This window comes from Capricornis sumatraensis, chromosome 18 (assembly GCF_032405125.1).
Source record: "Capricornis sumatraensis isolate serow.1 chromosome 18, serow.2, whole genome shotgun sequence".
NCBI classification, from domain to species: domain Eukaryota; kingdom Metazoa; phylum Chordata; class Mammalia; order Artiodactyla; family Bovidae; genus Capricornis; species Capricornis sumatraensis.
Window position 1 is genome coordinate 38,541,283 of NC_091086.1, and position 14,197 is coordinate 38,555,479.

Genomic DNA, 14,197 nt, shown 5'->3' on the forward strand with positions numbered 1-14,197 from the left:
CCCTCCAAGGAGTAAGCATCTTTTAATTTCATGGCTACAATCACCATCTGCAGTGATTTTGGAGCCCAGAAAAATAAAGTCTGACACTGTTTCTACTGTTTCCCCATCTATTTCCCATGAAGTGATGGGACCGGATGCCATGATCTTAGTTTTCTGAATGTTGAACTTTAAGCCAACTTTTTCACTCTCCTCTTTCACTTTCATCAAGAGGCTTTTTAGTTCCTCTTCACTTTCTGCCATAAGGGTGGTGTCATCTGCATATCTGAGGTTATTGATATTTCTCCCAGCAATCTTGATTCCAGTTTGTGCTTCTTCCAGCCCAGCATTTCTCATGATGTACTCTTCATATAAGTTAAATAAGCAGGGTGACAATATACAGCCTTGATGTACTCCTTTTCCTATTTGGAACCAGTCTGTTGTTCCATGTCCAGTTCTAACTGTTGTTTCCTGAACTGCATATAGGTTTCTCAAGAGGCAGGTCAGGTGGTCTGGTATTCCCATCTCTTTCAGAATTTTCCACAGTTTATTGTGATCCACACAATCAAAGGCTTTGGCATAGTCAATAAAGCAGAAATAGATGTTTTTCTGGAACTCTCTTGCTTTTGCCATGATCCAGCAGATGTTGGCAATTTTATTTCTGGTTCCTTTGCCTTTTCTAAAACCAGCTTGAACATCAGGGAGTTCACGGTTCACGTATTGCTGAAGCCTGGCTTGGAGAATTTTGAGCATTACTTTACTAGCGTGTGAGATGAGTGCAATTATGCAGTAGTTTGAGCATTCTTTTGCCTTTCTTTGGGATTGGAATGAAAACAGACCTTTTCCAGTCCTGTGGCCACTGCTGAGTTTTCCAAATTTGTTGGCATATTGAGTGCAGCACTTTCACAGCATCATCTTTCAGGATTTGAAACAGCTCAACTGGAATTCCATCACCTCCACTAGCTTTGTTTGTAGTGATGCTTTCTAAGGCCCACTTGACTTCACATTCCAGGATATCTGGCTCTAGGTGAGTGATCACACCATCATGATTATCTTGGTCATGGAGATCTTTTTAGTACAGTTTTGTGTAGTCTTGCCACCTCTTCTTAATATCTTCTGCTTCTGTTAGGTCCATACCATTTCTGTCCTTTATCGAGCCCATCTTTGCATGAAATGTTCCCTTGGTATCTCTAATTTTCTTGAAGAGATCTCGAGTCTTTCCCATTCTGTTCTTTTCCTCTATTTCTATGCACTGATCGCTGAAGAAGGCTTTCTTATCTCTTCTTGCTATTCTTTGGAACTCTGCATTTAAATGGGTATATCTTTCCTTTTCTCCTTTGCTTTTCACTTCTCTTCTTTTCACAGCTATTTGTAAGGCCTCCCCAGACAGCCATTTTGCTTTTTTGCATTTCCTTTCCATTGGGATGGTCTTGATCCCTGTCTCCTGAACAATGTCACGAACCTCATTCCATAGTTCATCAGGCACTCTATCTATCAGATCTAGTCCCTTAAATCTACTTCTCACTTCTACTGTATAATCATAAGGGACTTGATTTAGGTCACACCTGAATGGTCTAGCGGTTTTCCCTACTTTCTTCAATTTAAGTCTGAATTTGGTAATAAGGAGTTCGTTATCTGAGCCACAGCAGCTCCTGGTCTTGTTTTTCTTGACTGTATAGAGCTTCTCCATCTGTGGCTGCAAAGAATATAATCAATCTGATTTCAGTGTTGACCCTGTGGTTATGTCCATGTGTAGAGTCTTCTCTTGTGTTGTTGGAAGAGGGTGTTTGCTATGACCAGTGCATTTTCTTGGCAAAACTCTATTAGTTTTTGCCCTGCTTCATTCCACATTCCAAGGCCAAATTTGCCTGTTACCTCAGGTTTTTCTTGACTTCCTACTTTTGCATTCCAGTCCCCTATAATGAAAAGGACATCTCTTTTGGGTGTTAGTTCTAAAAGGTCTTTAGGTCTTCATAGAACTGTTCAACTTCAGCTTTGTTAGTGTTACTGGTTGGGGCATAGATTTGGATTACCGTGATACTGAATGGTTTGCCTTGGAAAGAAACAGAGATCATTCTGTCGTTTTTGAGATTGCATCCAAGTACTTCATTTCGGACTCTTTTGTTGACCATGATGGCTACTCCATTTCTTCTGAGGGATTCCTGCCCGCAGTAGTAGATAAAATGGTCATCTGAGTTAAATTCACCCATTCCAGTCCATTTTAGTTAGCTGATTCCTAGATTGTCGACAGTCACTCTTGCCATCTCCTGTTTGACCACTCAGATGACCATGTGCTTGTTAGCCATTTGTAATACACACTTTTAAAATCAGTCTTTAAGTTAAACACACTCTATGATTTAGTTATGAGTTTTCTAAGGCATGAAAAACCCAGTAAAGTAGGGATTCCCTCTATGTGCCTATAGCAACAGCTGCCCTAGAAATAAGGCACATATGGACATGTGTGGAGAACTGTGAAGCATGTATCCAAGTGGCTTTTCCATAAAAAGAACATTCCGAGGAAAGAGAGTCAGAACATTCCAAGGAAAGAGAGTCAAGGAACATGAAGTTCTATTCAAAGATACAGTGAGAGCTGGTGAGCAAGTGTCATTTGGGAGAAGATAATGCTTTTCTTCCTCACTGTCCTCTAACCTGTCCTCTTGTCTGAGTCCTAGGACAAGGAAGTAGCGACAAAGAGTAAAAACTCAATGTGTTGGGTTACAAGGCATCAGCAACTTTGGTGCCAATGTCTTCTTGCATAATGGGAGAATTCTGTGCAATCAAGCCTGAAATGTGCAAATAAGCTTTCAGTATGTATATTCTTGGTATCACCAGCAACAGCTAAACATTTGAAGCAAGCAACAGTGGTGGAGACTTCTGTAACTTTAAGCAGCCCTTGGCTGTAAGCTTCAGGATAGCAGGGACTATCTTCTGTCTTGTTTACCATTTCTCTGTACTACTTAGAAGAGTTGTGGTCCATAAATGTCAATTCATAAATATTTCTTAAGTGATTTGATTGACAGGCATTATATTGGTAAGAAAGGAGTAAATGGAGAAACTGTGGTATGAAAACAATAACACACTGCTATTTTAAGTGCTTAACCCTTTTAACTCTATGACATTGATTCTAGTATTTGCCTCATTTTTACATATGAGGAAATTGACACATAGAAGTTTAGCAAATTGTCCAAACTTACACTTTAAAGTAGTAGGTGGTAGAACTACAACATGAACTCAAAGCAGTCCAGCACTAACGTCAATGATTCTAACTGCTTTAATATACCACCAAGATCGGCGCAGGATCACTTCTTCAGACTAATCTGAGTAGGTGAGAGGCCCTGGAAAGAGGGCAGGAATAGAGCCAGAGAAAGATTTTGTGATAGTTATTGCTATCACATTTTTACTATAAGGTTGAGAAACCCAGGTTGCACCAGTTTAAGTTTACAATTGTAGTAGCTAAATATATAATGATGAAAACTTCACAAAGAGTAACAGTATTTTTAAAAAGAAAGATTAGGCAATTTTGTTCTTATGTGCTTGGCTTAATGGCTATTAAATATTGAACCTTATTCTGTTTCTTTCAGTTTTAGAGACCCAGAGTGGATATTCAGCCACTGCGCATTAGTGTGACATACTTTTATCTAACAATAAAAAGTTGTCTAGGTACATTAAAGTATTATTATTGAATATTTACCCTGTCAGGCATTACATAAGTACATTATAAACATTATAATCAGTATTCAAACTGATGCTGAGAAGTTGGCATCATAATCTTGATTTCACAAAGGGAGGAAGTCACCCACAGATATCTGGTAACTTAACAAAGATTCCACACTACATGGAAGGTCTAGGGTTGAAGACAGGTTTTTCACATATCAAATCCTGTGCACTTAATTCAAGACTTCCTCAGGGATTGTATAACATGCTGATGAAACCATGAAATTTGGAATCAGAAGAACTGGATTAGAGTTTTTTTCTTCTTTACTTTGTAACTATGACGCTCTGGGTAATGTACTTTTCTCCTATATTAGGTTGTTCTGACAACCAAATGAAAAAATATACTTTCTAAATTCATTCACAGATATTTAACATTGTTACTGTTTCTCTCCTCTGTGTCCCACAATTTGTATATATTGCTTTTATCCATTATTCACATTACCTTTTAGTTGGATGGTTTCTCCCACTAGATAGTGAACTCTTTCAGGTAAAGATATTTGATAATCCTTACTACTTCTAATGTGATGACTATTTCATAAGTGTTCAATAGTTTTTGTATTTATTAACTAAATGAGAGAATCAATACTGTGAGGGGAAAGTTCAAAGCTTCCCGTTTTCAGTTAGAGGTCCTATAACTCAGTCTCCATGTACTTCAACTACATTAATAGAAATGAAAGTATTCGGTAGAAGTTAAAAGCTTTATGCAAGTACAGGGTTCTACTCCTCCTTTTTCCCACTCTACCTCCCCTACCACCAACTCAAAGTTCCCACCATCCTTCATTTTGTTCTGTTGTTGAGTCCCAGTAACAGAATGATGATTAAATGACAACTGACATTACCTACTTCATGTATATTACTGTTAGCTGCTGCAGTTAAAAATGGAGGCATAGATCCTGCCATCACTTGTCCTTGCACCTTTAAAAGCATGAATCCAGCATGCATAAAGTATGTTATTTCAGTAATTAGCAAATTGAAAACAGAACCCTGAAACTGAAAGTATACTGAATGTTTCCAAACTGTGTATTTTCAAATTTAGAACACAAGGTGGCTCTCTAAACACATTTTTTGAAACAGGAAACTGGCTCAGTAAGGAATTTTACCTGGGTCTCCTGCATTGCATGCGGATTCTTTACCAAATGTGAGCCACCAGGGAAGCCCCATAAAATAGAGTATCATTCATTAGTTTAGAATAATAGCTTTTAATTCTCTTTGCAAAACTTCTCCTATGCATCATTTCTGTTGGATTTTACAGTACAATTTGAAGAACTATCATATCCAATTCTTAAAAACTAGAGCTAAGAACATTAAGCTATCACTTATATTGTATAATTTAGTAAATCAGTGATTGTTTTAAGGTCAAATTTAGGCTCTACCATTACAAGCAATTTGGGCATTAATATCTATATCATAAATCAGTTGGAAATATTAAATAAAATGTGCATGAAAAGGCTTTTTTTTAATAGTACTTGATCTTCAATATCAATATTGTTACCATCTGGAGCTGGCAAAGGCATTGTTTATCTGATACCAAGTGAAGAAAATAAAATATAAAGATATCATGATTTACTTTTGAACAAGTCCAGTCACATATATGGTCTGTCCTTCCTAAGTGAATTAGTACACACTTTGCTTTCTAAGAGATCATTCTGACTTGTTCTTTAACTTCTACTGTGTACTATTCAGAAAAAAGGTCATTAGATTTAGAATAAGTATAACTAATTTTTAAGGAAGTATTTGATTATGTTTTTCAAATAATACCCACACATGAAACACAAGTTTAGTGATAAGTGAATATCTTGACAATCTCTGCCCCAAAACTAACCAGTTTCCCTCCCCTCAAAGCAAACACTGTTACTAGGACATTGTTTATCTTTCCAGGGATCTACAAACATACAGGGGAGAGGGTGTTTGTGCGTTAAGATATATTTTTGTAAAAATGGTAATACACTGCTGTGTACATTATTATTTTCATTTACTACATGTGGGAGATTGAAAGTTATGACCAACCTAGATAGCATATTAAAAAGAGACATTACTTTGCCAACAAAGGTCAGTCTGGTCAAGGCTATGGTTTTTCCTGTGGTCATGTAGGGATGTGAGAGTTGGACTGTGAAGTAAGCTGAGCGCCGAAGAATTGATGGTTTTGAACTGTGGTGTTGGAGAAGACTCTTGAGAGTCCCTTGGACTGCAAGGAGATCCAACCAGTCCATTCTAAAGGACATCAGTCCTGGGTGTTCTTTGGAGGGAATGATGCTAAAGCTGAAACTCTAGTACTTTGGCCACATCATGCAAAGAGTTGACTCATTGGAAAAGACTCTGATGCTGGGAGGAATTGGAGGCGGGAGGAATTGGAGGCAGGAGGAAAAGGGGATGACAGAAGATGAGATGGCTGGATGGCACCACCAAGTCGATGGACGTGAGTTTGACTGAACTCCAGGAGTTGGTGATGGACAGGGAGGCCTGGCGTGCTGCAGTTCATGGGATCGCAAGGAGTCGGACATGACTGAGCGACTGAACTGAACTGAACTGAACTGATGCTATATCATATAAAGGTACTTCATTCTTTTTGTCAGTTATATAGTAGTTCATTACAAAATATACCATAATTTATTTAACCAGATATCCACTGATAGATGTCACACTTGGAAAGGCTTTCTTCAGTCTTAAAAACATTAAAAAAACCCCTCCCTATATTCTCTTCTATTGCGGCTTCACTTTTTGACCTTTAATTAACTTTATTATTCAGAAAAGTTTTAGATGTATAGATGGGCTTCCCAGGTGGTGCTAGTGGTAAAGAATCTGCCTGCCAATGCAGGAGTTATAAGAGATGCTGGTTTGATCCCTGGGTTGGGAAGATCCTCTGGAGTATGAAACGACAACCTGCTCCAGTATTCTTGCCTGGAAAATCTCATGGACAGAGGAGCCTGGCAGGCTACAGTCTGCAGGGTTGCAAAGAGTCGGGCACAACTGAGTGACTGAGCACAAATGTACATAAAGCTTGGGAAGATGCTACAGAGAGTTGTGAAATATCCTAAGCTAAGTTTCCCCTATTATTAATATCTTTAGTAGAGTATGTTTATTACAATTAATGAACCAACCAATGTTGATACATTATTATTAACTAAAATCTAACTTTACTCGGGCTTCCCAGGTGGCGCAGGTGGTAAAGAAACTGCCTGCCAATGGTCGGGAAAATCCCCTGGAGAAGGAAAATGGTAACCCACTCCAGCATTCTTGCCTGGAGAATCTTATGACAGAGGGAGGAGCCTGGTGGGCTGCGGTCTATAGGGTTGCACAGAGTCAGACACGACTGAAGCGACTTAGCGTGCATGGATACTTTACTCTGATTTTCTTAATTTTTACCTAATATCCTTTTCTATTCTATGATTCCTCCCACAATATCACATTACATTTAGTTGTTATGTCTTCTTCAGGTCCTCTTTGCTATGACAGTTTCTCAGAGCTTTCTTGTTTTTGATGCATTTAAGTTTTTCAGACTACTGGCCAGGTCTTTTGTAGATATCCCTCTATGTGAGTATGATGCTTATCTCATGATAAGATGAGGTTATAGGGAGGAAGAACATAGAAGTAAAGTGTCATTTTCATCACATCATATCAAGGGTACCTACTATCAACATGACATCAAGCTGACCTTGATTTCATGCCTTAAGTTGTGTATGTCAGATTTCCCCACTATATAATTACTCTTTATCATCCCCTTTTCCGTTCAGTATATGTTTCACTATAGTGAAGAAAATCACTATACACAGCCCACACCTGATGAGTGCCATGTTATAACTGTATTTCCTTGAGGCCAAGTCATTTACGTAAGCTATTTGGAATTCTGCAGAGATTTATCTCTTCACCCCATTTATTTATTTATTTATTTTTATGAATATGTACTCATGGATATACCTGGGGTTTTAATCTAATACTACTTTATTTTGTTGCTCAAATTGTTCCAGCTTTGGTCATTGAGAACTTTTTCACTTGAGTCCTGTATCTTTGACATACACCATTATTATGCAGTTTTTTCCTTTCTGAGTACTTTATTTCCTGATACTACAAGATGCTTTAGACTTATAGAGTTCTTGCCCCGTCTTAGAATCAGCCATTTCTTCAAGAAGTCCTGGTTCCTTTTGTAATAAGATAGTATTAGAAACTTGGTGCTAGTTTTGTTTGTTGCTATGGATTATGTGCCCTCTCAGTTGACATAACAAGGAAGTGTATGTATATGGCTTCTTTTTTTTCCTTTCCTGATGCCCAGCACTTTATTAGTAAGGAGCGTTGGTCCAAGAAAGGGGAGGCTGGGATGGACAGGACTAACATTCATCTAGGGGGATTTTCCTGGTCGTCAGGTGGTTTCTCCATGCAGGTTTAGAAGAAATATGGATGAAACCCACACAGAGGGTATCACTGTGACTGGCAGGTAGCAGAAGTAGGAGGGGAGCCCTAGGCATAGCTGGGCTCCTGAGACAGCAGTGTTTCCTCGTTGGGCACAGATGTACCTTCTGGAACTTCTCCTAGTTCCAAGCAACATTGCTGCAGCACACAGAGACCAAGTGATGAGCTTGGAATCTGTTGAAAACAGTGGTTGTCAGGGGGCCAGGGCAAGGCCTTCCACAGGAAGGTGCAGAGCAGGTGCATCTGCATGCCACTCACCGTACACTTCTGGAAAAGTCTCTGAGCTTGAGGGAACTCAGGCTCTCTTTGTACCTAGCGTTCTCCTGATGCCAGGAATGAATTGCACAGGAAGACTAGCACCCCTAGACCTGGGGTGAAGTTGTGAGGCAGCTTGTTCAACTGAGTGTAGTCCCAGACCTTTGTGCTGCAGAGCAATGCCACTTTCTCAATGAGTAGCACCATGCCAGGCTGGGTGCTCAGGCTCCCACACTCCCTGAGGGCTAACGGGTGCACAGAGAGGGGGCAGAGTAGACACAAGGGGGGATGGTGGCAGCTGGGAGCTGAGCAGAGCACATGGCATGGATGTCTGAGAAGTGAGCGGGACTAGGACAGCATCTTTCTAACACTAAAATTTTTGACCCATCTGAAGTTTTTTCTGGTGTAACTGTGAGGCAGGAATTTAACTGTACTTTTTTTCATGTGTTTGAAGGCCTGGACTGAGCCTTGGATTTGCCATTTCTTTTTTTTTTTAATAAATTTATTTATTTTAATTGGAGGTTACTTACTTTACAATATTGTATTGGTTTTCCCATACATCACCATGTATCTGCCACAGGTATACATGTGTTCCCCATCCTGAACCCCCCTCCCTCCTCCCTCCCTGTACCATCCCTCTGGGTCGTCCCAGTGCACCAGCCCCAAGTATCCAGTATCATGCGTTGAACCTGGGCTGGCGACTCGTTTCATATATGATATTATACATGTTTCAGTGCCATTCTCCCAAATCATCCCACCCTCTCCCTCTCCCACAGAGTCCAAAAGACTGTTCTATACAACTGTGTCTCTTTTGCTGTCTCGCATACAGGGTTATCGTTACCATCTTTCTAAATTCCATATATATGCGTTAGTATACTGTATTGGCGTTTTTCTTTCATTTCTTAGCTGACTGGATGCAGACAGACTACCCTCCTTTGTTTATGTTTCTTCATTATCAAAGTGGAGTAATAATATCAGTCCTATCTATATAGTCTTTTAGGGCTACATTAAGGACAAAATGAAATGATAATCTGAAAAGTTCTATGTGAATTAAAAATATTTTACAAATGTAAAATTACTGTTATAGCAAAAAGCACACTCATTAGAATGACTGTTTCTATAGGTAGCAAAGAACTAACCTTGTTTCATTGTGACCTCTTTTGTTTGCATTACTCTTAATAAACAGTTAGCTTTTTCCAACTGCATATCCAGGATATTGTTCTTCCCACTGGCTTCTATCATTTTCTATAGAAGAAACAGAATACATTTTATCACCAAATCAATGCCGCTATGTTGATTTTTTTTTAACTTAAGAATATGAAAGTATAAACCATTTAATACCTGAAAGCCTAATAATTAAGTTTGGCACATATTTTTAAATGTCAACTTTCTAATTTATCTTTAATTTAAAGAGTAACATAATAAAAAGTTAAAATAAGTGTACAGTTATGAAAAGTTATAAAAAGTAAAAATATGACCTAATTTGAACTCCCTTCTTTCCAACTATTCAACCTCCAGTCCTAAAACTAATCATTCCTTATAAATATTTCCAAAATATTTTATGACTATACAACTATAGGAAAGGGTCACATTATGTTCTGTTCTGCACCTTGGATTTTCCACTTAGTACTGCTTTCTCAGAGATGATGGCATATAAGCATGTAAAAGTCTTACCTCATTCCCATGGACAGAGGAGCCTGGTAGGCTGTAGTCCATGGGGTCGCACAGAGTCGGACACGACTGAGCGACTTCACTTTCACTTTTCACTTTCATGCATTGGAGAAGGAAATGGCAACCCACTCCAGTGTTCTTGCCTGGAGAATCCCAGGGACAGGGGAGCCTGGTGGGCTGCCGTCTATGGGGTCACACAGAGTCGGACACGACTGAAGCAACTTAGCAGCAGCATTCTTTTTAACAGCTGCATTGAGTTTCATTCATGAATATAATTTATTTAAATAGCTCCCTATTGAGGAAGACTTGTGCTGTTCCCATTTTTTGCTATTACAGTCAATGAATAAATATTCTCAAACATATATCTTTGTGAATAATGTAATAACTGCCATGTACCCTTCAAACACCTTCAAAAATCATCAATTCATAACCTATCCTGTGTAATCTGTACTTCTATCCATTCTCTATTCTCATCACTTCTGAATTTATCTCAAAGCAACTCCTTGACACTATATTATTTCATTGATAAATAGTATCATTTACATGCCTCTCTAAGAGATGACTCAAAAGTACAATCACAATACCATTATGACATTAAAAAAGAACAATATTTCTAATTTAAAATATCTAAGAATATGAGAGATAATCCCAAGTTAAGCTCCAAACACTTTGTACCAGTTCCTCTCCCACCAAAGTGTTATTTCCTTCTCTCTCTTCTCTTACTTTGGTCAGAATCACTTGGTTAAAAAAATACAAGTCCATTGTTGAAAAAAAGCTCATTATATGAAAATATCCATCATCATGAAAATTTTTTTATGATGGCAATACTACGTTGTACAGAGGAAAAGAAGGAATAGAGAAGGATGATAAGAAAAAAAAAGAAAATAGAGGTAGGGATTATTCTCCCTCCTACTCCTATTTCACAAATCCACTTCCCAAATCTGATTTATCCACTTACATTTCTCAACAAATATTCCTACTCCTCTCCCAGGCAGAGGAGACAGAAAGCCTAGTATATATACTTGAGGATATGGTCTGACATATAATTTGTGTAGAGTTTGGGAGGGGGACTTCAAACAGGTATGCTTTTAGGCAAAAGAGAAAAGGGAACAGATAGAACGGGAAAGACTAAAAAGGAAATTAGTCATAACAGTAAGAGATTGAGGATTGAATCTACTTCAATCCTTACTAAATCATTCTTGAGTTTATGGACATCCTGGGTATATACATATGTATTTCCCCTTTAACTTTAGCAAAAGTATATCAGTTGTTTGCTCCCTTGCCCCCAAAACATTCTGATACTAGTATTAATGACTTACGACGACATATATTCTAAATACAGATTTTAAAAATGAGAGAGAAGGGGCTTAAAAAATACATTTCCATTATTTTTACCTTGCTTCTTTTTTGTATATTTTTTCCTAACTCCCTCCATTGACAAAATCTGTTACACTTTCCCTTATATTCTACAATTGTTTGATATCTTTACATACCTTTTCTATCTGTGAAAAGTCATTTATAAGTTTGTCAAGATTCACACTGCTAATCTTTTTCATACATCCTTCGCTGTTTTGATTCATATCTAAACTAGTGAAGAGTAGACAGTGTTAAAACAAACAAACAAATAAAATACAAAGCACTATAATAATGATAATAGTTCAAATGCTAAAGTTCCTGTATTCCACTCATACAGCAATACTTGAGCTCCATTGCACTCAAGAGAATTTTTATTATACCCCCATTATTATTAACAACGATCAAATGAATTAAGGCTTCTCTACTCTTCTGCACACCCTCTAGCCAAGTTTTCTCTAAACAAATCTAAATTGAGTGTAATGATATGTGCATATGTAGAAATTATTTGTCCCTATTACATAAAAATTATGTCACCATTCATCACTCAGCTCTTTGCCATCAGTATGACTGCATTTAAAATCTGATGCATTACTAAATCTGATGCATGGCTTTTAAATATAGCTACCCATTTTCAGTATTCTTGCCTGGAGAATTCCATGGACAGAGAAGCCTGGCAGGCTACAGTCCATGGGGTTGCAAAGAGCTGGACACAACTGACTGATACTTGTATTTGTATGTATTCTCAATTTAAACTGTTTAAAATATTTAACTATCATGCCACAAATAATTTTTGCTGTATTTCTTGGTAGTCTGCTTGTTGCTAGGAATTGAACTATGTCTCCTTCAAAATTCGTATGTTGAAGCTCTAAACCCAACTGTGGCTATATTTGGATATAGAATATTTAGGAGAACATTAGGGTTGAATGAAATCATAAAGGTGTGGCCCTAATCTGATAAGACTGTGGCCTTATAAGAAGAGGAAGAGAGTGATTTTGTTCTCTTTCCACACGTTCACACTGAGGATAGGCCCTGGGAGCACACAGTGAGGTGGTTGCTCTCTGAAACCCAAGGAGAGAGTCTCCACGAGGTATCAACACTGATGTCCTTAATTTTGGACTTCTCAGCTTCCAGAACTATGAGAAAATAAATTTCTGTTGTTTAAGCGACTGAGCCTGTACTATTCTGTTAATAGCAGCCTGAGTAGACATATAAAATTAATTTTCTTATTTTGTTTAGCTGGCAACCTGTTTGATAAATAATGAACATAAGGAAATTAATATGCTTAAAGCAAGCACTAAGTATTTCTATTCTTTTATTTTACATAAGAATACTTTGGGGTATAACCAACTAACTGCTGAAGTGAAGAATAAGAGTTCCAGTTTCAGTTCTATGGAATTCAGTTCTGCAGAATTCCAGAGGTAAGGTCAGTTTTCATTCCAATCCCAAAGAAAGGCAATGCCAAAGAATACTCAAACTAATGCACAATTGCACTCATCTCACATGCTAGTAAAGTAATGCTCAAAATTCTCCAAGTTAGGCTTCAGCAATACATGAACCATGAACTTTCAGATGTTCAAGCTGGTTTTAGAAAAGGCAGAGGAACCAGAGATCAAATTGCCAATATCTGCTGGATCATCAAAAAAGCAAGAGAGTTCCAGAAAAACATCTATTTCTGCTTTATTGACTATGCCAAAACCTTTGACTGTATGGATCACAACAAACTGTGGAAAATTCTGAAAGAGATGGGAATACCAGACCACCTGACCTGCCTCTTGAGAAATCTGTATGCAGGTCAGGAAACAATGGTTAGAATTGGACATGGAACAACAGACTGGTTCCAAATAGGAAAAGCAATATGTCAAGGCTGTATATTGTCACCTTGCTTATTTAACTTATATGCAGAGTACATCATGAGAAACGCTGGAATGGAAGAAGCACAAGCTGGAATGAAGATTGCCAGGAGAAATATCAATAACCTCAGATATGCAGATGACACCACCCTTATGGCAGAAAGTGAAGAGGAACTCAAAAGCCTCTTGATGAAAGTGAAAGTGAAGAGTGAAAAGTTGGCTTAAAGCTCAACATTCAGAAAACGAAGATCATGGCATCTGGTCCCATGGAAATAGATGAGGAAACAGTGGAAACAGTGTCAGACTTTATTTTTTGGGCTCCAAAGTACTGCAGATGGTGCCAGCAGCCATGAAATTAAAAGATGCTTACTCGCTGGAAGAAAAGTTATGACCAACCTAGAGAGCATATTCAAAAGCCGAGACATAACTTTGCCAACAAAGGTCAGTCTAATCAAGGCTATGGTTTTTCCAGTGGTCACGTATGGATGTGAAAGTTGAACTGTGAAGAAAGCTGAGTGCCAAAGAATTGATGCTTTTGAACTGTGGTGTTGGAGAAGACTCTTGAGAGCCCCTTGGACTGCAAGGAGATCCAACTAGTCCATTCTGAAGGAGATCAGCCCTGGGATTTCTTTGGAAGGAGTGATGCTAAAGCTGAAGGTCCAGTACTTTGGCCACCTCATGTGAAGAGTTGACTCATTGGAAAAGACTTTGAAGCTGGGAGGGATTGGGGGCAGGAGGAGAAGGGGATGACCGAGGATGAGATGGCTGGATGGCATCATTGACCCGATGGACGTGAGTCTGAGTGAACTCTGGGTGTTGGTGATGGACAGGGAGGCCTGGTGTGCTGCTGTTCATGGGGTCGCAAACAGTCGGACATGACTGAGTGACTCAGGGTCTTTTCCAATGAGTCAACTCTTCGTATGAGGTGGCCAAAGTACTGGAGTTTCAACTTCAGCATCAATCCTTCCAAA

At 38.5% G+C, this 14,197-nt stretch overlaps 1 protein-coding gene across 1 annotated transcript in view; it reads right to left on the reverse strand.

Moving 5' to 3' along the window:
- Positions 1-11,600, reverse strand: part of CCDC152 (coiled-coil domain containing 152) — a 39,253-nt gene extending 27,653 nt beyond the window's left edge. The window contains exons 1-2 of the mRNA XM_068990804.1: positions 11,514-11,600; positions 9,489-9,594 (exon numbers count right to left, since the gene is read on the reverse strand). Coding sequence (XP_068846905.1) covers positions 9,489-9,594; positions 11,514-11,600 — 193 coding nt within the window. The remainder of the gene's footprint in view (positions 1-9,488; positions 9,595-11,513) is intronic.
- Positions 11,601-14,197: the final 2,597 nt, after the last annotated feature.